General features: G+C 40.1%; 1 protein-coding gene across 2 annotated transcripts; it reads right to left on the minus strand.

Annotated features, from left to right (window-relative positions):
* Positions 1–1,716: 1,716 nt before the first annotated feature.
* Positions 1,717–13,767, minus strand: LOC105750167 (sialic acid-binding Ig-like lectin 14). 2 transcript variants are annotated; one of them, XM_031963299.1, is made up of 9 exons: positions 13,621–13,767; positions 13,171–13,539; positions 12,245–12,526; positions 11,954–12,004; positions 10,407–10,655; positions 10,044–10,325; positions 9,842–9,941; positions 2,664–2,727; positions 1,717–2,531 (listed from the first exon to the last, which is right to left on the minus strand). In XM_031963299.1, the coding sequence occupies exons 1-9, from the start codon at positions 13,658–13,660 to the stop codon at positions 2,331–2,333; spliced, it is 1,638 nt and encodes a 545-aa protein (XP_031819159.1). In that variant the 5' UTR covers positions 13,661–13,767; the 3' UTR covers positions 1,717–2,330. The 2 variants fall into 2 exon arrangements, with proteins under 2 accessions (XP_031819159.1, XP_031819158.1); XM_031963298.1 differs by having other exon boundaries at positions 10,407–10,670.
* Between the last annotated feature and the right edge of the window lie 10,497 nt (positions 13,768–24,264).

Below are 24,264 nucleotides of genomic sequence, written 5' to 3' on the forward strand. Positions count from 1 at the left end.
ATGGGTGTGGCTCTCTTCAACAATGAGATGATTCAAACCAGTTCCACCTGTTCAGTGAGGAAGAGAGCCATCTACACCCCGAGAGAGAACCGTGGGAACAAAGAGTGGAACACAACATAGCATTCTCTCTCTCTGTGTTATTTGCTTGTTTTATGTTTTCTTTCTCAGGTTTTCTTTTTCTTCCTTTTTGATCTGATTTTTCTTGTGCAGCAAGATAACTGTGTAAATATGTATACATATATTGGATCTAATATGTATTTCAACATATTTAACATGTATTGGACTATCTGCCACCTAGGAGAGGAGGTGAGGGGAAGGAGGGGAAAATTTGAAACAAAAGATTATGCAAGGGTCAATGTTGAAAAAATTACCCATGCATATGGTTTGTACAACAAAAACAAAATAGGTTCAATTATGCTCACAACTTATGGGGAAAAAATGGAAAAATGGCTATCGGCATAAGCTGAGGTAAGATTTTTCTGACTATATTTCTCCTTTTTCCTTGAATAAAAAGAGAGGGAGAAAGGGAGGGAGGGAGGGAAGGAGGAAGGAAGGAAGAAAGGAAGGCGGAAGGAAGAGAGGAAGGAAAGAAAAAGGGACAAAAGGACAAAGGGAGGGAGGAAGAGGAAGGGAGGGAGAGATGGAGGAAAGGAGGAAGGAAGAAAGGAAGGGAAGGAGGGAGAGAGGGAAGAAGAAAGGGAGGGAGGAAGGAGAGGGAGGAAGAGAGGGACTGAAAAAGGGAAGGAGGGAAGGAGAAAGGGAGGGAGAAAGGACACTAGTAAGTGGGAGCTTGAATTCTAGACTCATCACTTCCTGGTTGTGTTATTTTGTGCAGTGTTATATAGAGAGACTCGGGGTCAGAAAGATCTGGGTTTGATATCTGCTCAGATATTCATTGAGCAATTATTTAATTATACCTAATATAATCATTATATTATTATATAATAATATATTATTATTATAATCTTGATTCAGTTTCCTTATTCATAAAATGAGGGGGTTGGACTCATAAACTTCATACTCTTATGTGTCTAAATCTATGATGCTGTTTTTTTTCCCCTAAGCCTCAGTTTTCTCATGAGAGTATATTGAAAATATTCAAGCACCAAGTAAAAAAGACTTAATAGTAAGCATTTCATAAATATCAAGTTAAAATGTTTGATAAATTACTTTGCTACTGGGAGTTACTTGGTACTTTGTGCTGTTTCTCTCTAATGCTCTTATATATTATGACATATTAGCATTCCTTGTATTTGTGTTCTATTTCCTTGCTAGACTGGAAGCTGCATGGAGACAGGGAATCTGACTTATCCAAATCTTGTGTCTTCCCCAGTGTGTAATATGAAATGGAAAATTCTGAAGACTATAACTCTAATCAGGGAGCTAACTTAGGTTAGCCAAAGAACAATAAAGTTCAGGCAACTGGAAACATTTACAAACTGAATGAAACAAGTAGCACCAGGAATATAGTCTACATAGTAACAGCAAGATTGTGTGATGATCAATTATGAAAGACTTGGCTCTTCTCAGTAGTTCAGTGATCCAAGGCAATCCCAATAAACTTTGGGAAGAAAATGCCATCTGTATCCAGAAAGAAAACTATGGAGAATTAATGTAAATCAACACATGCTATGTTCACTTTTTTCTTTTTCTTTTTTCTCTCTCATGTTTTTTTTCTAATTTTTTCTTCCAATGTAATTCATAAAGAAATGTAATTTTTTAAAAAATTAAATGTACATGTGTAACCAAAAAAAAAAAAGAAAACAATAAAAAATGATAATAATAGAAAAGCTCAGCCAAGTGAGTCCAATGGACTGACCCACCCAGCTGACATTCTATACCCTGTGAAGAGCTAACACATTTCAATAATAGATTGATCCAGCCTAGCAGTGGATTGACTAGCATAGATAGCAACAGGGTCATCCATCTAGCACAGATACCATGCTCAGCCTTGAACTTTGCAAGGATATTTCAGAAAAGACAAATGTCATTGATTCCCTGCATTCCAGAACTATAAATTGCTTTGGCTACATGTGTTCCCTCTACTTGTATCTCATTATCATTTACCAAAAGTTTGCACTCACTCTCCACCACCAGCCCCAAAAGATACATACATATGTACATACAACATACTGTGTGATTTGATGAGAAATTGGGTCCCAAGTTTTGGAGAGGAATACTTTGAAATTATTGTTCTTGTTATGCCATTTGAATATCATTGGGAAGTACACTCATGGGGGCTTAGGAGAAATAGGGTTAGAGATATAGTGTCCATAAAATTTATCCCTAGGGTCCAAGTGTAGAACCAAGGCTGTATCCTCAATAGTTGCTCATTGGAACTTAATCTCTGAGTACTCAGTGAGAGGGTCAGTAGATCCATGGTCTTCTCTAGCTTTCACTGATTGGAAGTTCAGATTAACATAATGTAACTCCTCTGGTCCATCATCTGGAGCTGCTGGGTTTGGGATTGGGTCTACAGCTGGTGAAATGGGATCGAGGGACTGGCCTGCCCAGAATGACCTCTTGGGATCCTGGAGAAAGAGCAAAAAGAAGTTCAATCAAATCAGGTCCTCTATGAAAGTAAGAGTATAAGGTAGGAGAAAGTGGCCTGGGGACAGAGAGGGAGCTGGGGACTGAGATAGGTTGGGGTTGGTATACTCTACCTCTGCTTCCCCCCTGGATGCTGCAGGTGTTGCTGTCATTGACTTCTTCCTGAGCATCTTTATTCTGAGGAGATAGAAAAACAGAGTTGACACCAAGGAGAGAATCTTAATCTTTGATCCACAGAACTAGAGCCTGGTCATTTACTCTCTGCCCAACCCTGACATATCATCTTTCCTCAATAGCCTCTTCTTTATTTACTTGCAAAATGAGGCAACTGGTTTCCAGTGTCCCTTCTGACCATGACATCCTACTATTCTATTGTTAAGGACCACCTTTTTCCATTAGGCTATGAACCACAGGCGTGTATAAGAGAGATCATGGGACCTAGGATCAAAAGAATGGATTTGCCACTATTTCCCTCTGCTGTCTTCTCACTCTAGGTCTCCGTTTCTTCATTTTAAAAATTAAAGGTTTAGATGAAATTTTCTCTTCCAGTTCTAAATCCTATTATCTCATGGGGTGTAATACTGTTTCCAATCATCAGGGCTTGAAGTATTTTTCCACTATGCTTCCCAAATGGGTCCTCATTAGAGCAAGAGAATCTTCTACTCTTTCTTAATCAATTCTCTATACCACTAATCACAGCAACAATTCCAAGCCTTTTCATCTCTCCTCAAACTACTCATGGCATCTCTTCTCTTACCATCTCAGCTGAGGGCTATGTTTCAGACCCTGTTTCCTCTCCTCACTTCACTGTGATGTCTTCCATACATTGTCCTTTACTCTGACCTTGGATAAAGAAAAGGCTCTCTTTTTTGTCAAGACTAAAATCTCTATTTGATCTCTTGACTTCATCTTTTCCTATAGCAGATATTTTCACTAGATCACCCACCTTCTAGTGTCTTAAAGCTCTGACTATTTACCAACTCTTGCCCCACTATCAATAAACATCTTTATGTCACCCTCCTTTTTAAGAAATGAAAACCATCAATCACCTCCTAAAAGAGATCTCCAATTGAAAACTCACAGGAATATTATGGCCAAATTACAGAGCTCTTAGTCAATGAGAAAATATTGCAAGCAATCAGAAAGAAACAATTAGAATACTATGGAACCATAGTCAGGATCACATGAGATTTAGCATCAACTATTACAAAGGATAGCTGGTTGTAGTCCTTCATTCTTGAAGAGAACCAAAATGACATCACTATGTTAGAATCGAGCTACAGTATGTCTGACTATGGCTGATCAGACCAATACAAATTCAGAATGCTTTGCCACATGCCAGACACAAATAGTACCTATGAACATTTGGGGTAGAATCTCCCACCTTGTACATTTCATTTCTTCTGAGCTAATTCAATTATGCTTTGCTCATAAAGCACAGCACCATCTCTGATGAAGGTATGCCACGTTGGGCAGTCTTGTGCCAATGTCTCCCATGTCATACAATCAATTCTAAATTTCTTAAAAGAGATATTGAGAATATCCTTGTATCAACTTTTCTGACTACCCTGTGAGCACTTGCCCTGTGCAAATCCTCCATAAAATAGTCTTTTTGGTAAGCCAGTATTTGGCAAACAATGTGGCCAACTAACAATAAAACTTCATAAATGCATCCTTTAAGTAAACATTGGCACCTAACAGAGTATGTGATTGTAAGGAGGAGACACAGACAGGATGTGAAAGTGACAATGACAATATGTGGTGCAGAGTGCTGGACCGATTAAAGACTTATCCTCTCCAAGTTGAATATTTGCATTTAATAGAAATGATGGTCCCAAGATATCAACAATATAAACAAAATAATATCAACAAAGTAAACTGCTTCTCTGAGAGGAAACAGTTCCTAGCCAACTTGGAGAGCAAGCAGAGCCAACACAGAGTTGGCAACAGCTAAGTGGAAAAGGTGGCTTTCAGAGATTAGGTGTACAGCACTGCATTTGCTTATCTGGGTCAGAACAAGCACAGATATTAAGACTGATTTTCTGAAAATGATGGGGAAATTCAGAAGCTATTAAATGAAAAATGACAACTCCACAGAGAAGGCCAGCAGGATAGTTCTTCCATTGCTAAGAAGGTAACATTCAATTTCAGCAAAAATAAAGTACAATCGAAACTTAACAATGCAGGATTTAAGAAAGTAGATGAAATTCAGTTTTATGCTGATAGTAATAATCCAAAGTATTTTTATGATGCACTGAAAGCTATTTATGGGTCAAAGTTGTGCATCTCAACTATTCAGTACTAATGAGACCACATTGATTAGTGATAAGGACATGTTCCTAGAAAGATGAACACTTATATGAACATTTCCATAGTGTTCCCAAAAGACTATCATCAATGATCAATGCTGAAGCTATTGACCTCAAGTTGAAGTTCCAATTGAGGAAGAGGTTTGAATGCTATTAGGTTACTTTCATGTGGTAAAACACTAGGTGCTGATTCTATTCCAACTAAGATTTACAAGGTGTGTGTGTGTGTGGGGGTTCGTTGCTTATACAAAAAATGACTGAAACTTTTCAAATTACATGACAAGAGAAGGTTATGTTCTAAGAGTCCGAGGATGCCTCGTTGTTATGGGCCAGAACTCTGAACTTGAAACAAAGGATTCTTACAAGGTATTAAGTCAGTGGAATTGATAGAGACAATAGTTATCTAATTTACCATGGCTCAGTATGATTGATTTAATCCTACAAGGAGATGTTATGGCCAGAACTTGAAACAAGGTACTAAGTGGAATTGAGGAGACAATGGTTAAATCTAGTTTAGCATTGATTTAATCCTACAACAAATAATGGTTTCCTAGCGATATAATGATTGGCTATTCTCAGTGTGGGGCATATAAGCAAGAAGCTCTCAGGGCCAGAAGGACAAGAGCACTAGAAGCTCTCAGAGCCTCAGCCAGGATTCAGTCGGGGAGATTCAGAAGCCAGAGAAGGGCAGGTGGGAGCTCAAGTTCTTGGACCCAAAGCCAAAGTGAAAGGCTCTTCAGAAAGCTGCCCAGCCCCAGGAAGGAGATAATAAAGGATCTGGACTATAAGAAAGCTATTTGGAAAGAGACAATAAAGGATTTGGACTTTAATCCCTGGCTTCACTTACGGTGATTACTGAACTGAAAGGAAGACTGCCTCCAGAGACCCCAAGAAAACCCCAACAAGAGAATATTACATTTTAGAGAAAAATATTATACCTGATAGCTTGTCCTGTGACAATCATAGGGGAAGGGGTGTCATTGCTGAAAATATTTCTGCCAGAGTACTCCTTAATAGGCTGATCCTACACCTGGAAAAGGGGCAACTAGATAAGATAGTGAAAAACATCCAGGTCTGGAGCCTTGAAGACTCCTCTTTCTGGGTTCAAATCCAAACTCAGTGTGTGTGTGACCCTGAGCAAGTCATTTCACTCTGCCTCAGTTTCTTCACCTGTGAAATGAACTGGAGAAGAAAATAGCAAACCATTCTAGTATCTTTCACAAGAAAATCCCAAATGGGGCCATAATGAGTCAAACACAACTGAAATCACTAAACAACAAGGGAATGGAGAGACTGGAATATGATGTTCCAGAAGGCAAAAGATTTCAAACAAAAATAACCTAGGTGGCAAAAACTGGCAAAAAAAGCTGGCAAAGCTGATTAAAATTTTACAAGGCAAAAATGTATGCTTAATGAGGCAAAAAAGTTTGAGCATTCCTGATGAAAAGACTAGGGCTGAATAGAAAATTGAACCTTCAAATACATGACTCAAGAGAAGCGTTTAAAAAGATAAACAAGAAAGAGAAATCATAAGGGATTCCAGAAGATTAAACTGTTTATATTCCTATATAGGAAGATGAGACATGTAACCCTTAAGAACTTTAACATGATTGGGACAATTAGGAGTTATGTTCATAAATATAAATTTATTAAGTTGGAATGAAAGAATGAAAGAGTAAGAAAGAGAGATTTAGTAGGAGAAGGGAAAAGAAAAAAAGAATAGGGAAATTATCTCACATAAAAGAGGCATGCAAGAAAGAGATTCTACAATGGAGGGGAAATGCAGGAGGCCAGGAATGAGTATCACTTGAACCTCACTCTCATCTGAACTGGCTCAAAGATGGAACAACAGAAAGAGAGAGAGAGAGAGAGAGAGAGAGAGAGAGAGAGAGAGAGAGTTTCGAAATGAGGCAGCTAGGTGGGTAGTGCATACAGCACCAGGCATGCCATGGTGTCACGAGACACTTAACACTTACTAGCTGTGTGACTCTGAGCAAATCACTTAATCCCGATTGCCTCACAAAAAAATAAAAGAAATTCATCTTACTCAACAGAGAAATAGGAGGGGAAAGTAACCTGGCAGATTCACAATTCCACTACAAAGCAGCAATCATCAAAACAATCTCATATTAGAAAAGAAACAGAATTATTCATTAATGTATCAGGCACAAAATATTTCAAATGATTCCAGCACCTAATGTGACAAACTAACAGATCCAGTCTATTAGAATAGGAGCTCTTTATTCAACATACACCTCTGGGAAAATTGGAAAGCAGTCTGGTGGAAATGAGGTATAGACCAAATCTCATTGCATATAACAAGATAAGCTCAAAACAGAGACATGATTTAGATGCAAAAGATGATATCCTAGTCTTATTAGAGGAACATGGAAAAGATGACTTGTCAAATCTATAGATAAGGGAAGCATCTATGGAAGAGATAGAGAGGATGACATGAGGCAAAATGGATATTTTTGATTATATGAAATGAAAAAAGCTTTCCACAAACAAAACCAATGAAGACAACATTGAAAGGAAAGAAACAGAAAAAAAATTACATTATATTTTTCTCATTTCCCAAATATATAGGTCACTGAGCCAGATTTATAAAAATGAGATTTTTTTTCAGTCAATAAATGATCAGAGTATATGAACAGGCAGTTTTCAGAAGAAGAAATCAAAACTTTTAATAGTCATATGAAAGAATTTTTGTCACTAACAATTAGAGAAATGAACATTAAAACAATTCTGATATACTAACTCGTACTCATTATATTGGCTAATATGAGAGAAAAGAAAAAAAGTCACATGTTGAAGAGGATGTGGAAAAATAGGGAGCTATGAAGTGGTCCAGGCATTCTGAAGAACAATTTGAAACAATTCCCAGAAGGCTATAAAACTGTATGCCCTTTGATTCAACTATTCTATACCCCAAAGAGATCAAAGAAAAAAGGAAAAAGTCCTATAAATATAAAACTATTTGTAGCAGCTCTTTTAGTGGGGGCAAAAATGTTGGAAATTGAGTTAGGGAATGGCTGAACAAATTGTGGTATATGATTATGATGGAATACTATTGTGAAATAAGAAATGAAAAAGTGAGAGTTCAGAAAAGCCTGGGCAGCCTCACATGAATTAATGCAAAGCAAAGTGAGCAGAACAAGGAGAACTTTGTACACAGTAACAACATATAGTAGGCGTGATGAATCATGAAAGATTTAGCTACCCTGATCAAAACAAGGATCCAAATATATTCTAAAGGTCTCATGATGAAAAAATATCCACATTCAGATAGAAACTGATGAATTCTGAGTGAAGTTTCAAGCATTTTGTTCACTTTTTTAAAAAAAATTTTTTGGAAATATATTTTGCATGACTTCATATGTATAATGGTTATTATATCTCTTTCCTTCTAAATGAATAAGGGAAGAGAAAGAATTCAGGATCAAAAATAAAAATTTTAATTAAAAAATGAAAAAAGAAAAGTAAAATAAAAAGAATGATGCAAATGCCAAAGAAGCTCACCAATCAAACTTTTTTAAAAAGACAGGCAAGAGAATTGGATGAAAGCTAGCATACTAACATTATTGGAAGATGTGATCAGGAGTGTACAAACTAGATATATTCCTTAAAAAGATGTAGGGTTTTTTCTCATTGGGAGGGAGACAAAATAAATACTAAAAATAAAAGACTTAAAACAGAGCACAGGCTCCATAAAATGGAGCAGTACTAATTTTTTAAGAGTAGAATTTTTAGCCTATTATCTTGGAAATCTCTCCTTCTCCTCAATGCCTGTTTTAAGGAATAATCACACCCATTCACCAGATCATCTCCTTTTCATCTCATTTCTTTGAAGAAAGGGCACTGTACGATGTGGGGTCAAATCCAACTCTGCCACACTATCTATGACATTTGACCCATCATGCACCTTAGGCAATGAAAAAGAAGGGAAGGATAAGGGAAAGAAATAAGAACTTACTAAGTACTTACTATGTTCAAGACATTCTGCCAAGGACTTCACAGATATGATCCCATTTAATAATAATAATTAGTATTTACACAGTACTTATTATTTGCTATTGGCATAAGACTAAGCATTTTACAGATGTGACCCTATTCAATAATCATCATAATAATAATAATAGCAATAATAGTTAACCTTAAATATCACTTACTATATATGAGGCACAGTACTAAGCACTTTACAGATATATAGAATCCCATTTAATAATAATAATAACAATATCAAGAATAGCTGATGTTTATATATCACAACAGTGTTAAACACTTTACAGCATTCAATTATAATGATAACAGATAATCTTAAACATCATTTACTATATGTTAGGCACTGTGTTAAGCACTTTACAGATAGGTCCCCATTTAATAAAAATGATGGTGATATTTAACATTTATACATCACTTATTATGTGCTTGACATCATACCAAGAACTTTATAGATGTGATTCCACTTAATTATAATAACAAATGGCATTTATATCGTGCCCTGTAAGTTAGATGCTATTGCTATTCCCATTTTACAAGTGAGGAAACTGAGGCAAAAAGTTTCAGTGTTTTGCCCGGGTTCACACAGCTTCTTAAATTAAAGGCAGGATTTGAACTAAGATCTTCATGGTTCCAGACCCAGATCTCTATCCTCTGTGCCACCAGCTTCCCCCATTTGATCCTGAAAATTCTATTTAGTCTAGAATCAGGGACCTGGTTTCTTTTAACCCATGAGCTGACACAAATCAGGTCATAAGAGTAATCTTGAGTAAGTCAGGTTGGCTCTATGAATGCTTGTTTGTTTGCCTAATCCATAAAAGGCAGGCTACTGGAAATTCCCTTCCAATTCTATACCTTGATCATGTGAAATCTGGGCCTGAACTTAGTGACACGAACATCTGAGGATTTCTGAGACATCACAACATACTATAATTTCCCCCCAAATGAAATCCCCTCCTGGTCCCAACCCCAAGACTCACAGGAGAAGGAGGCAGAGGATAAGTAGCGTTGAGATACCAGCTCCACAGAGGACACCTATGATGATACCCCTTTGGAAAACATGAGACAGATTGGTCCTATCTGGACAAAAGGGAAATTTGGGGTGAACATGGGTGGTGGTCATACTGGACCCACTCTTCTCAGGGTACTATGCCCCAATTTCCTCATTCCCTAGCCCCTCACCTGGCACTAGCTGGAAGAGCAGAGTTTGCTTTCCTTGTGTGTTCATCCCCTCACAGCTAATAGTGATACTGGGGACTCTGTCCATCTTCATTATCAAGCTGCTGTTGATCCATGGCCCAGACTTGATAGACAGCACCCTGAAGTTGTCACTGTTATTGTTGTGATCAATCCACTCTCCTATCCACCAGCGCACTGAAGGAGCTGGCTCTGCTTGGACAGAACAGGTACAATTCAACCTCTCCTCAGCCCAGAAGCATGAAGGGCTGAGCATCCTTGGGGCATCTGTGGGAAGATAAAGGAGATACTTTCCATTCCCCATCAAAGGCCAAATACCCCCATGAAACTCAGCCCTCACACACTCACATTGCACAGAGAGGCTCAGGGAGACCTCCTTGGAGCCCAGAGGATGCTGAGCAAGGCAGGTATATTCCCCCCCATCTGCTGGTCCCATGTGGGGCAGCTCCAGGTAGAGGACTCCATTATCTGAGGGCTGAGAAGAGACCAGGGTTTGGTTCCTCAGAATCCAGCTCAGGGTAGCTGGGGGATTGCTGTTGGCAGCACAGAGCAGGTGAAGGGACTCTCCCTCCTTCACCACAACAAGTGAGCTGTTTCCTGTGGGGAAAAAAGCTGAAAAAGATCAGGACGTCCCATGAGTGAGAACTTGGAGGGCCTCACAGATCACCTTGTCCCAACTTCACTGTACCCAGCAGAGATTGGGAGCTAGAAAGCTAAGGTGACTCCTCCAAGATCACACAAGGAAGGGGATAATTGGAAGAAGGCAGGACCAAGCTCAGCCCAGTGAGTACTGCCAGGCTCTTCTCCCTCCACTCCATGGTACCCGGGTAGGTCACCAGAGGCAGAAAGTGCAGTCCTTAGCTCTTTCTGTTACCAGCACACACTGAGGTCATGTTCGCAGCCTATCCCTCAGATCTATTTTTTCTTTATCTTCTCTTTCCTTCCTTCCTTCCTTCCTTCCTTTTTTCCTTTTTCCTTCCTCCCCTCTGTTATTCCTACCTTCTGTCCTTCCTTCTGTCTGTCCTTCTTATATAATCTGTCTGTTTGGTTCATTGTACCATTAATGGAAAGATAATATGAGGGAGAGAGAGAGCGGGGAGGAGTTTAGGAGACTGAAAAGCCCACACCATGAGCCTAGGAATCTTACTTTATATGAGCCTAATGTAATCCTCAATTTCCAACAGCCCCAATGTCTCAAATACTAAAAAAATCCTGTACTTGCCATGACTAAATGCTAAGGGTCAGTCTGGATGGCTAAAATCCTATTCTCAATTTGCCATGACTCAGAGACCCATTCCCTGTAGCCTCCTCCTATATAAACCCTCCAAAGCACCAGATCAGCCCTAAAACCAGAACGGATGTCCCATGTTAGCAAAACATCTCCATTTGGCTTGGACAATAAGGTCGCTTGTCATCTCCCCCAACAAGGAAACATTAATAGGATTAGTGGACAGAGCATTGTCCTGAGAACTGAAAGCCCAGGATGTGACTTGTATTACGCAGACCAAGCCTGGAGAGGTCATTGCATTTAGACCTTGCATTTAAAGCTGACATCTCTCTGGTGCTGGGTACTTGTGTGAACTAGGAAAGGTCCTCTTCACAGCTTTCAGGCTCAGCTTTCTCATCTGGGGAATGGGGAGGAGAATGGTCCCATTCCTTACCTCATGGGACTGTTGGGGGGAAATAGTTTCTAGCCCTTAAGGTCATGAGGACATGGGAGCTGCTCTCATTCCAAGAAAAGGAACAGTCCTGGACAAGCAGAACCTAGACCTGTAGAATGAGAATCCCTGCATCTTCTATCTCCCTCATCTACCCCACATCCACGCCCTGAGAGTAAAAGCTGAAGCAGCTGGGGACCCCGTCTGCCACTATTCTGAGACTTTGCTAATTAATACCTGTTGTATTGTTGTCCTGGGCGATGGAGATGGTCACATTCTGCACAGGATCTACAAGAGAAGGGCCAGGCTTGCTGGGGGCTGCAGTTCTCTGCCCAGCCCATTGGTACATGAAACCATGGACACTTAGAGAGAGAAAAGATGGGAAACCACAGACATGGCTCTGCTGGCTGCAGCTTTGCCTGCTCTGGTCCAGGACAAAGGCATCCGGTTTGTCAGAGCTGCACTAAGGGCCTGGGATGTGGATGCAGGGCAGCTTCCTGCCCCTCCCTTCCCTCCCCCAGCACTCACAGGACACATTGAGTTGGACGGTTCTCTCTATCCTCAATTGGTGTCCAATAAAGGTCAGCTGACAGGTGAGGTTGGAGCCATGATGCTGGTGCCCAGGAGTGAAGGAGACCTCTGAGTAGGGGGAAGAACGAGGCACTATTTTCTGGGAGGGGAGGGCATCCCCCATCCAGGAGAATCTGATCTTATTATTTTCACAGACCCAAGGGACTGAACAATTCAGAGTCACTTCTTTCCCCGACTCTAGCTTCTCTGGAACGTAGATGTCTGGTTTTTGGGTCAAGTCTGGAGAGGAGAGTGACAGTGAGCCATGGCCCGGAGGGGGGGGGGAGTAGAAGAGAGGGTTAGACCTCAAGTGTCCTTCAAATGCTGGCCCCTCCACCATCCCTCAGATCCCTAATATGTTCCCTCATAGAATGACCCCCTTGATAATTCTGCTCTTTGTTAGACTTCTGGGCATCCCATCATCCTCAATACCTGAATCAATCATAGATTCTGGATCAAGAGGAAGTATCTTAAAGGCAATGGGGAAGAACCCCTTCATTTCACAGAAGGGGAAACTGAGTCCTAGAGAGAATTGGAAAAAATATAAAGTGCCCCAAAGAGAATCAGTCTGAAATCTGGGATTTAAAATTAGTTCTGTTGAGAAGAGATTTGGAGTGCTTTCCAGCACAAACTGTGGCCCCTTTCAGCCTTGGCCAGAGTCCTAGTTCCTCCCAAAGAAGACCCCACCAAGTTCCCTCCCATTGCAGCTCTGGAGTTTTAAGGCTGGTCTTCACACCCTTAGCTTTACTTGTCCCTCTTCCTATGTGGGCTCTTCACTTGTTCCCCCTGTTCTTTGACCCCTCCCACAGGGTCTCCAAGGCCAGCCCATTCCCCAGACCTCCCTCTTCATATAGTGAGAGCCTCCCTTGAGAGGAGCATCCTACCTGTCACATTCACATAAAGGGGATACATTATGAAACTGAACTTGAGTTGTCCTCTTTCCAAACGGAAGAAGTATTCCCCAGTGTCTGAGAGCTTGGGGTCCGTGATGCTCAGAGAGCAATTGAGCAGTCTTGGGTCCCCAAGAAGAGAAAATCTGCCCCAGTCTTTCTCCTGCGCCCAACGGTATGGGTCATTTGTGGCCACAAGATGGCCGTTTTTAAAAGGAACCCCTTCTCTGAACCAGTAGCCATAAACAGGTCTGGGTGCATAGTCTTGGAGTTCAGAGGACTCAAAGGTGCAGGGAACTTGGACACACATCGCCTCCTGTACGGTCACCGAGCGCTGCATCTGCAGTGTCTGGGACAGGGAACCTGAGGGCAGACAGAGGTCTGGTCAGCCTCTCAAACCCTTCTCACTTCCCTCAGCCCCTCCCCCTCGGACTCCCCACTCACCCTCCCAGAGCAGGGGCAGCAGCAGCAGCAGTGACAGCATCCAGGAGACAGGAGAGAGCCGGGCTCTGTGGGGCACTGTGTCACTCTGCCAACACCATGGCTCCCTCTGCCCGTCTGTGTCAGGTTCAGGGCAAAGAGGAAGCTCCTACAGGAAGCCCTAGGGTGGAGACAGGGGGAGGCTCAACTATGGTCAAAAGGGGAAGCCCTGGCCCCTTCCCCAAATGGGCTCCTGCCCTCTTAGCAGAACTCAGTGGGAGGGACTGCCTGCCTTGGGCCAGCTGCAGGGACATTCAGGACCAGGAGCTGAGGGAGGACAGATCTGTGCCCAGGCTGGGCCAGGGATGTTGCATGGAATAGTGGGAATATGTGGCTGATATGGGTGCAGGGACCAGTGACTGGACCAGCAGAGATGCTGACCATCAAATGCAGCTGCCCCATCCCTCTGCAACCTGGAATCATGAAGAGCTGAGCCAAAATCCATCCTCAGACATTTGCTGCAAGACCTGCTTGAGCCTCAGTTTTCCCATCTGTCAAAGGGGGATAGGTAGAGCAGCTTCCTCCCAGACTTGTTGGGAGATTCAAATGTACATTACAAATTTGTGTCAATCATTGTTACAGTTTTACTCCCCTCTAAGAACTCTGATGCAGCTACACTAACAAACTGCCTGCTCTTTAAACATGGCACTTCATTTCCCATCTGTACACCTTTGTCCTGGCTGTGTTCCATGCTTGCAAGACTTTCACCCCTCATTTCCTTCTTCCTGACTACCACCACACTCAGTGTTGCCATGCCATGTCCTGCTTTCCCTTTCCCTTTGTCCACTTGTTCGATCCTCCTCTGTTCTTGGTACCTGGTTGTTGGCAAAGTGTTTTTCCATAAGAAAGAATGATTCTCGCTATACCAATCACAGTCCCAAAAAACTATTTTAATGACCTAGAAAAAATAACAACAAAATTCATATGGAAAAACAAAAGGTCAAGAATTTCAAGGGAATTAATGAAAAAAAATCAAATGAAGGTGGCTTAGCTGTACCAGATCTAAAATTATATTATAGAGCAGCAGTAACCAAAACTATTTGGTATTGGCTAAGGAATAGATTAGTTGATCAGTGGAATAGATAAGGTTCAAGGGATAAAAGAGTCAACAAATATAGCAACCTAGTCTTTGACAAATCCAAAGACCCCAGCTTTTGGGATAAGAACTTACTGTTTGATAAAAATTGCTGGGAAAATTGGAAACTAATATGGCAGAAACTAGGCATTGATCCATACTTAACGCCGTACACCAAGATAAGGTCAAAATGGGTTCATGACCTAGGCATAAAGAATGAAATTATTAATAAATTAGAGGAACACAGGATAGTTTACCTCTCAGACCTGTGGAAGGGAAGATCTTTATGACAAAGCAGAACTAGAGATCATTACTGATCACAAAATAGAAAATTTCTGATTATACCAAACTGAAAAGTTTTGTACAAACAAAACTAATGCATACAAGATTAGAAGGGAAGCAATAAACTGGGAAAATATTTTTACAGTCAAAGGTTCTGATAAAGGCCTCATTCAAAATATATAGAGAATTAACTCTAATTTATAAAAATCAAGCCATTCTCAATTGAAAATGGTCAAAGGATATGAACACACAATTCTCAGATGAAGAAATTGAAACTATTTCTAGTCAATGAAAGATGCTCCAAGTCATTATTAATCAGAGAAATGCAAAATTAAGACAACTCTAAGATACCACTACACACCTGTCAGATTGGCTAAGATGACAGGAAAAATAATGATGATTGCTGGAGGGATGGGAAAACTGGGACATTGATGCATTGTTGGTGGAGTTGTGAACGAATCCAACCATTTTGGAGAGTAGTTGGAACTATGCTCAAAAAGTTATCAAACTGTGCATACCCTTTGATCCAGCAGTGTTACTACGGATTATATCCCAAAGAGATTATAAAGAAGGGAAAGGACCTGTATGTGCACGAATGTTTGTGGCAGCCCTTTGTAGTGGCTAAAACTGGAAACTGAATGGATATTCCATCAGTTGGAGAATGGTTGAATAAATTGTGGTATATGAAAATTATGGAATATTACTGTTCTGTAAGAAATGACCAACAGGATAATTTCAGAAGGACTGGAGAGACTTACACGAACTGATGCTGAGGAAATGAGCAGGACCAGGAGATCATTATATACTTCAAAACAATACTATATGATGACAGTTCTGATGGACCAGGCCATCCTCAGCAACGAGATCAACGAAATCATTTCCAATGGAGCAGTAATGAACTGAACCAGCTATGCCAGAAAAGAACTCTGGGAGATGACTAAAACCATTACATTGAATTCCAATCCCTATATTTATCAACCTGCATTTTTGATTTCCTTCACAAGCTAATTGTAATATTTCAGAGTCTGATTCTTTTGTACAGCAAAAAATGTTTTGGTCATGTATACTTATTGTGTATATAATTTATATTTTAATATATTTAAATCTACTGGTCATCCTGCCATCTAGGGGAGGGTGGGGTAAGAGGTGAAAATTGAACAAGAGGTTTGGCAATTGTTAATGCTGTAAAGTTACCCATGCATATATCCTGTAAATAAAAGGCTATTAAATAAAAATTAAAAAAAAAACTCAAAAAAAAAAAAGATTTTGAGACCGTCACCTTTGGGTATTTTCATCCTCCATCCTTAGTCAGGCTCTCCACTACCTTGGGATACTGCCTTACCTTTTGGTGCGGTTGGCAGCCTTTTAGCCACCACAAATATTGCTATGAGTATTCCAATAATTAGAGGATCTTTCCTCTTCTTTGTGAAGTTTATAAAAAGTAAACGTAAGCAAGTGAAAAATCAAGAAAGTACAGCATTGAGCATGCTCATATGAGGAAAGCTGGGAATTATTTGGGGAAAAGAATGGAATGGAATATTTGGAGGAAGAGCCAAAGAGACGAGTGTTTCTTTCCCATTATACCTAGGAATCAAAGGCAAAAGAGATGAAGACACTTTTACTTTTTTTTTTTTTTACTTTTTTTATTATACTTTATATGCATAGGTAATTTTCCAGCATTGACAATTGCCAAACCTTTGGTTCCAATTTTTCCCCTCCTTCCCTTCATCCCCTTTCCCCAATGGCAGGTTGACCAATACATGTTAAAGATGTTAAAGTATGTATGTCCTAACAGGTATTTTGCTGTACAAAAAGAATCGAACTTTGAGATAGTGTACAATTAGCCTGTGAAGGAAATCAAAAATGCAGGAGGCCAAAAACAGAGGGATTGGGAATTCAATGTAATGGTTCACACTCATCTCCCAGAGTTCTTTCGCTGGGTGTAGCTGGTTCAGTTCATTAGTGCTCCATTGGAACTGATTTGATTTATCTCATTGTTGAAGATGATCACGTCCATCAGAATTGATCATCATATAGATTTGTTGTTGAAGTATATAATGATCTCCTGGTTCTGCTCATTTCACTCAGCATCAGTTCCTGTAAGTCTCTCCAGGCCTCTCTGAAATCTTCCTGCTGGTCATTTCTTATAGAACAAGAATATTCCATAACATTCATTTTTTTATTTATTTTTTTATTTAATAGCCTTTTATTTACAGGATATATACATGGGTAACTTTACAGCATTAACAATTGCCAAACCTCTTGTTCCAATTTTCACTCTTACCCCACCTCCCTAGATGGCAGGATGATCAGTAGATGTTAAATATATTAAAATATAAATTGATACACAATAAGTATACCTGACCAAAACGTTATTTTACTGTAAAAAGAATCAGACTCTATATTGTACAATTAGCTTGTGGAAATCAAAAATGCAGGTGGGCATAAATATAGGGATTAGAATACAATGTAATGATTTTTAGTCATCTCCAGAGTTCTTTTTCTGGGCATAGCTAGTTCAGTTCATTACTGCTCCATTAGAAATGATTTGGTTGATCTCGTTGCTGAGGATGGCCTGATCCATCAGAACTGGTCATCATATAGTATTGTTGTTGAAGTATAATGATCTCCTGGTCCTGCTCATTTCACTCAGCATCAGTTCATGTAAGTCTCCAGGCCTTTCTGAAATTATCCTGTTGGTCATTTCTTACAGAACAGTAATATTCCATAATTTTCATATACCACAATTATTCAACCATTCTCCAACTGATGGACATCCATTCAGTTTCCAGTTTTTAGCCACTACAAAAGGGCTGCCACAAACATTCGTGCACATACAGGTCCCTTTCCTTCTTTATAATCTCTTTGGGATATAATCCAGTAGTAACACTACTGGATCAAAGGGTATGCACAGTTTGATAACTTTTGAGCATAGTTCCAAACTACTCTCAAAATGTTTGGATTCGTTCCAACCCACCAACAATGCATCAATGTCCAGTTTTCCGCATCCCTCCAACAATCATCATTATTTTTTCCTGTCATCTAGCCAATCTGACAGGTGTGTAGTGGTATCTTAGAGTTGTCTCAATTTGCATTTCTCTGATTAATAATGACTTGGAGCATCTTTTTTCATATGACTAGAAATAGTTTCAATTTCTTCATCTGAGAATTGTCTGTTCATATCCTTTGACCATTTTTCAATTGAGAATGGCTTGATTTTTATAAATTAGAGTTAATTCTCTATATATTTTGGAAATGAGGCCTTATCAGAACCTTTGACTGTAAAAATATTTTCCCAATTTATTGCTTCCTTCTAATCTTATCTGCTATTAGTTTTGTTTGTAAGCAAAACTTTTCAGTTTGGTATAATTGAAATTTTCTATTTTGTGATCAGTAATGATTCTCTAGTTCTTCTTTGGTCATAAAGACCTTCCCTTCCTACAGGTCTGAGAGGTAAATATCCTATGTTCTCTAATTTATTAATACTTTATTCTTTATCCTAGGTCATGAACCCATTTTGACTTTATCTTGTGTACGTTGAAGTATGGATCAATCCTGTTCTGCCATATTAGTTTCAATTTTCCCAGCAATTTTATCAAACAGTAAGTTCTTATCCCAAAAGTGTATCGGTTTGGTTCAAAGACTAGGTTGCTATATTTGTTGACTGTTTTATCCTTGAACCTAATCTATCCACTGATCAACTAATCTATTCCTTAGCCAATACCAAATAGTTTTGGTAACTGCTCTATAATATAATTTAGATCTGTACAGCTAAGCCACCATCATTTGATTTTTTCATTAATTCTTGAAATTTTGGACCTTTGTTTTTCCATATGAACTTTGTTGTTATTTTTCTAGGTCATTAAAATGTTTTTGGGAGTCTGATTGGTATAGGCTAAATAAATAGATTAGTTTAGGTAATATTGTCATTTTATTATATTTGCTTCCTATCCAAGAGCATTTAATATTTTTCCAATTGGTTAGATCAGACTTAATTTTTGTGACAAGTGGTCTGTAATTTTGCTCCTAAAGTTTCTGATTTTCCCTTGGCAGATAGATTCCTAAATATTTTATATTATCAATAGTTACTTTAAATGGAATTTCTAACTTGACTGTTGATTTTGTTAGTGATATATAAGAATGTGATGACTTATGGGTTTATTTATAACCAGCAACTTTGCTAAAGTTGGATTATTTTAATAACTTTTAGCAGAATCTCTGGGGTTCTCTAAGTATCCATCATGTCATCGGCAAAGAGTGATAATTTGGTCTATTGCCTATTCTTATTCTTTAATCTTTTCAGTTTATTGCTATAGCTAGCGTTTCTAAAAATATTAAATAGTAACGGTGATAGTGGGCAACTTGTTTCACTCTAGATCTTATTGGGAATGGTTGCGTTTGTCTCCATTATTATGATGCTTATCTGATGGTTTTAAATAGATGCTGCGGATTATTTTAAGGAAAGTCCATTTATTCCTATATCTCAAGTGTTTTATAGGAATGGATGTTGGATTTTATCAAATGCTTTTCTGCATCTTATTAGATGATCATATGGTTTTTATAATTTGTTATTAACATGCCAATTATATTGATAGTTTTCTAATATTGAACCAGCCTTGCATTCCTGGTATAAATTACTTGATCATAGTGTATTATCTTGGAGATGATTTTCGAGTCTTTTGCTAATATCTTATTTAAGATTTTAGCATCAATATTCATTAGGGAGATTGGTCTATAATTTTCTTTTCTGTTTTCAGCCTACCTGGTTTAGTTATCAGTACCATGTCTGTGTCATAGAAGGAATTTGGTAGACTCTTCTATTCTCTATTTATCAAATATCTTATATAGCTATTGGGCATATTGTTCTTAAATGTTTGGTCAAATTAAATGCTAACCATCTGGTCCTGGATTTTTCTTAGAGTGTTTAATTGCTTTGTTCTATTTCTTTTCTGAAATGACTTCAAGTAATTTACTTCTCTCTGTTAGTCTGGAAGTCTGTATTTTTTGGAGGTAGTCATCCATTTCATAGTTATCAATTATTGCATTAGAACAAAATAACTCCTTATTATTTCTCTAATTCCTCTTCATTGGTGGAAAGTTCTCCCTTTTTTCATTTCTTAAGACACTAACTTTCATTTCCTCCTCCTTTTTCTAATCAAGATTTACAAAGGCATCTATTTATTGGCTTTTCAAGAATAATCTAGTTTTATTTCTTTCTATAACTACAATTTATTCAGCATTTCTCAATGAGGATCTACTCAGTTCAGTTTCTAACTACAAAGAGGGCTGCAGCAAAATTCGTGCACATAAGGAAGACATTTTGTTGAACCTGCCATGGAGAAGCAGAGGCAGGAAAGGGCAGTGTTGGGGGATTTCACTTTTATAAATTTGCTGCATCTCTCTCTCTGTTATAGGAACACTCTGTAGTGGTGCTGGTAGAGGAGCCACTCTCTGGTGGCTGTGGATCTGACTTCGACCAGCTAGAATATCATTTATGTGGTAGATAGGGATACAAGGAGATTCGAGAAGAGTGTCTCTCTCTCTCTTCCTCTTGCTCCAATTTATTTCCTTCCCCATTCACCAGCAATATCTGTGGCAGGAAAGGCTGCTTTGCATTTCCTTCAGGGGTGTTATGATTCACAGCTGTGGGGGGCTCTTGGAGAATTGATCTGCCCCTTCACACTTGGCCTGGTCCTTAATATTCTGTCCTGACTTTTAGTCTCTCCTCTCTTTCTTTCTTATTCTCTTCATTGTCTCTTGCTCCTTTTTCTTTCATGATCTCTTGTGTCACTTTCCTTATATTTCTGAAAACACATACACACACACAGTACCTATACATGAGACACACACATACATGCCCACTCACATTAATAGCAGCTGAGGATGTATATTAAATGACTGATTTACACTAGTGCGGGTTTCCTCTTTTAAAGAAAGGAAGAAACTATTCTGTTCTGCAGATGATTGTATAGAAAGGACTTATTTGCTGGGGTGAACATGATGCTTATCTTAGAGGGAGGGGGCTTCTTAAGGTTTTGAGAGAGAAGCAAAGTCATCAGGGCATGATCTGGCAAAGACTCCCAATATTGGTGGAGATTACAAAGAATCCAGAGCAAAGACAGGATTCATCAAAAAACACTGTCATGGCTCAAAGGCTATTAGTACAGGAAGGAAAGAGGACATTGAGAAATAAAATCCTGAGGACATGAAGGGAGGAAAAGCGGGATTCATGGGAAGGGGCAACTGTCCATACAAATGGAGTTTTAAAAATCAGTAATAGAGATGTCTGCGAGATAACAGCAGGGAAGAGAACAGAGGAGAGCATCCCATAGAATAAAAATAGTGCTTGGATTGCTAACACTCAGAGTGAGAAGACTGGGGAGGAGTCTCCTAGGTCTGACAGTCCATGATCTCAGCAGCCTTCCAGCCCTGATGCTTGAGGAAGACCCAGAAACTGAGTGGTAACGATGAGGATGAGAACAGACCGTGTCCCTCCACTGGGACCATGAGTTCATGGAAACTTTCTATTCCTTTGCAGTTCTGCGTGTTTGTGGGGTGAAATGAAGGCCGTCCTATGACAAGGATGCTTTGTCACCTTTGGGGTTTGTACAAAAGCTGTTGTTGAACTTTTACTCTCAGCTTCAGTGTCCTGGAAATGAGACGATTGTTGGCTTTCCAGCAAAAATGTCATTTGTTTGAGGCAGAGGGGAATAGGTGAGGAGCTGCTCAGAAACCCGGGGCCCCTCATTCCTGGGGAGGTGGAGGACAGAGAGAGATTTTGACATCCAAATTTCTGATTTCAGATGAGGAAACGGAGGCCCACGATCTTGTCCAAAGCCAGCCCAGGAGAAAATAGCTCCCAATAGGATCCCGCCAGCTCCTATAGCACTGTGGACTCTGGGGACAGCTGAGGGGCTCTGCCAGGCACAGGCTAGGGTGGCCAGGGAATTGTTTGTATGCAGGGTAGTAGGTCCCTTGCTAGACTTCCTCCCTCCATCATTTCCCCTTCAGGACTGCCCTCTCCTTCCCCTAGGGAGCGGGGATGGGAACAGGGTCATCTAAAGGAACTGGCAGAGTCAGTCCTGTGAGTGTGCCTCATAGTCCCCAAAGCTGATCTGACCCCTGGAACCTGGCTAATGGGTCAAGGCCCCAGAGTTTCCAGGGGAGCCCACCCTGTTTTCAGAGGTGACAGAGCCATTCTCTCCCTACCTTGGTCAGCCTCCAGGAGGTCTTCCTGGAGGAGGTGGCTTTGCTTAAGTCTATCTCATGGCAACTGAGATTTCTATAGTTTGGGCCCAGAAAGTGGGAATAAGACATTATCCCAGTGAAGCTTCACAGAAACCATGACAGGGAGGAGTTAGTGGGCTTCTCTTTCAGTCTTATTCATGAAGAAAAGGAGACTCAGAGGGATGAACATTCTATTTGTCTCTTGTCCCATAGGCGGAGGTCCCCACTCGGCCAGTGAAGCCGGGTTTTCCTGGCTCAGGGACAAACTCTCCCTCCCCAACCACAGATCAAAGCATAGGTCAGCAGCTCAGCAGGCCTGGGGATGACCTTTGTGATCGGGAGTGTCCCAGGACCAGAGGCCTGAGCTAAGGTGAGAGGGTAGAAAAGGAACAGTCTATCCTGGCTGGGGCTGCTTGGGAAGACTCCAAACTCAGGAAGAATCAGCTGAGCTATGGGGCAGCTCCATGGATTACCTTCGTCCCAAGCAGCTGGAAATGAGGCCCTGGTCCAGGAAGGAAGGAGGGGGTGGTCCAGTGGGCCTGGTTGGGATGAGCCACATCTGGAGAGCTGGGTATGCTTCTGGGCACCAGCATTCAAGGAAGGGTCATCTGGGAATCATTGAGAGGAGTCCAGGCTGGCAAAGGCTTTGAGATCATGTCATAGGGAGGGTCTGGGGTGTTCAGAGAAAGAAGAAAAGGCCAGGGGAAGGATTCTGCAAATATGGTGGGCTACTTTTTAAAATTTCAAATGCTCCAGATTTCCCTCAGAAATAGAACAAATCTGCACCTCAGGGCAAACAAATACTGGGGAAAAATCAGACAGAACAGGGGTCCTCCAGGTTCAATCCAAGAATATCTGAAGAAAGACCTAGGGCCAGAGATTATCCATTTGAAGTGCAAACACCTCTGGGCTTACTCTGTAGAAATACTAAGTGGGGACTCCTGGAGCAGCTGGTTGTGGCTGGAGCCTCAGCAGGAGCCACAGAGACTTTCATCTCTTGCCCTGTTGGTGCAATTGGGAGTCTGATTCCTTGGAAGATTCAATAATCAACCTCAGCTGATTGGGAATGCAGGCCCAGTTATGCTGTAGAGACCCGGGGGGGAGAAGAAACCAGCACACTGGAAGTGCAGAAGCAGCGGGGTGGAGGGACGCTGCTGCTTTGGGGCACTTGCTGGAGGATGAAGATCTTCATTCAGAGTTCCTCCTTAGAGAGGAAAGATGAAGTGAAGTTACAGGCACAATCCATCTACCCCATGATTAGACATGCTTACACTAATACCTCTTATTTTAAAAAGTGAACCACCAAAGAAGAAACAATCCCTCTCAGAAACTTGCTATGGGACCAGGAAAGACTAGCATCAACTTCAGAAGGGGATACTGAAGTAAAATAAACTTCTACCCCAAAGAGTAAAGTGAAATGACTCCTTGCCCAGAGAGAATGTATACAAGAACTCAAAAAAGAATTTGAAAATTAAAAAAAGACATTGAGTGAAAACTAAAAACTAACTAAATAAATGAAAACCATCCAAGAAAAACAAGAAGATTATGGGAAAAAAGTTACCTCAGTAGAAAAGAAGATATAGAGTCACAAAGAGGAAAATAGCTCTTTCAAAATTAGAATTGGGGGCAGCTAGGTAGAGCACCAGCCCTCAAGTCAGGAGTATTTGAGTTCAAATCTGGCCTCAGACACTTAACACTTCCTAGCTGTGTGACCCTGGGCAAGTCAATTGAGCCCAATTGCCTCAGCAAAAACAAACAAACAAACAAACAACTAAATAAAGAAGTGAGTAAATAAAGAAATGGATGGATGAATGAATGAATGAATAAATAAATGGATAAATAAGCAAATAAATACATAACTGAATAAGTAAGTAAATAAATAAATGAAAGGATGGATAGATGAATGAATAAATAAATAAATAAAACCAGAAAATTAGAATTGAGCAAGGGGAAGCCAGTGAAGCTCTGAGAAAACGAGAAACAACAAAACAAATTACAAAGAATGACAAAAATAGAACAGAATG

This window comes from Sarcophilus harrisii, chromosome 3, assembly GCF_902635505.1.
Source record: "Sarcophilus harrisii chromosome 3, mSarHar1.11, whole genome shotgun sequence".
Classification (NCBI taxonomy): domain Eukaryota; kingdom Metazoa; phylum Chordata; class Mammalia; order Dasyuromorphia; family Dasyuridae; genus Sarcophilus; species Sarcophilus harrisii.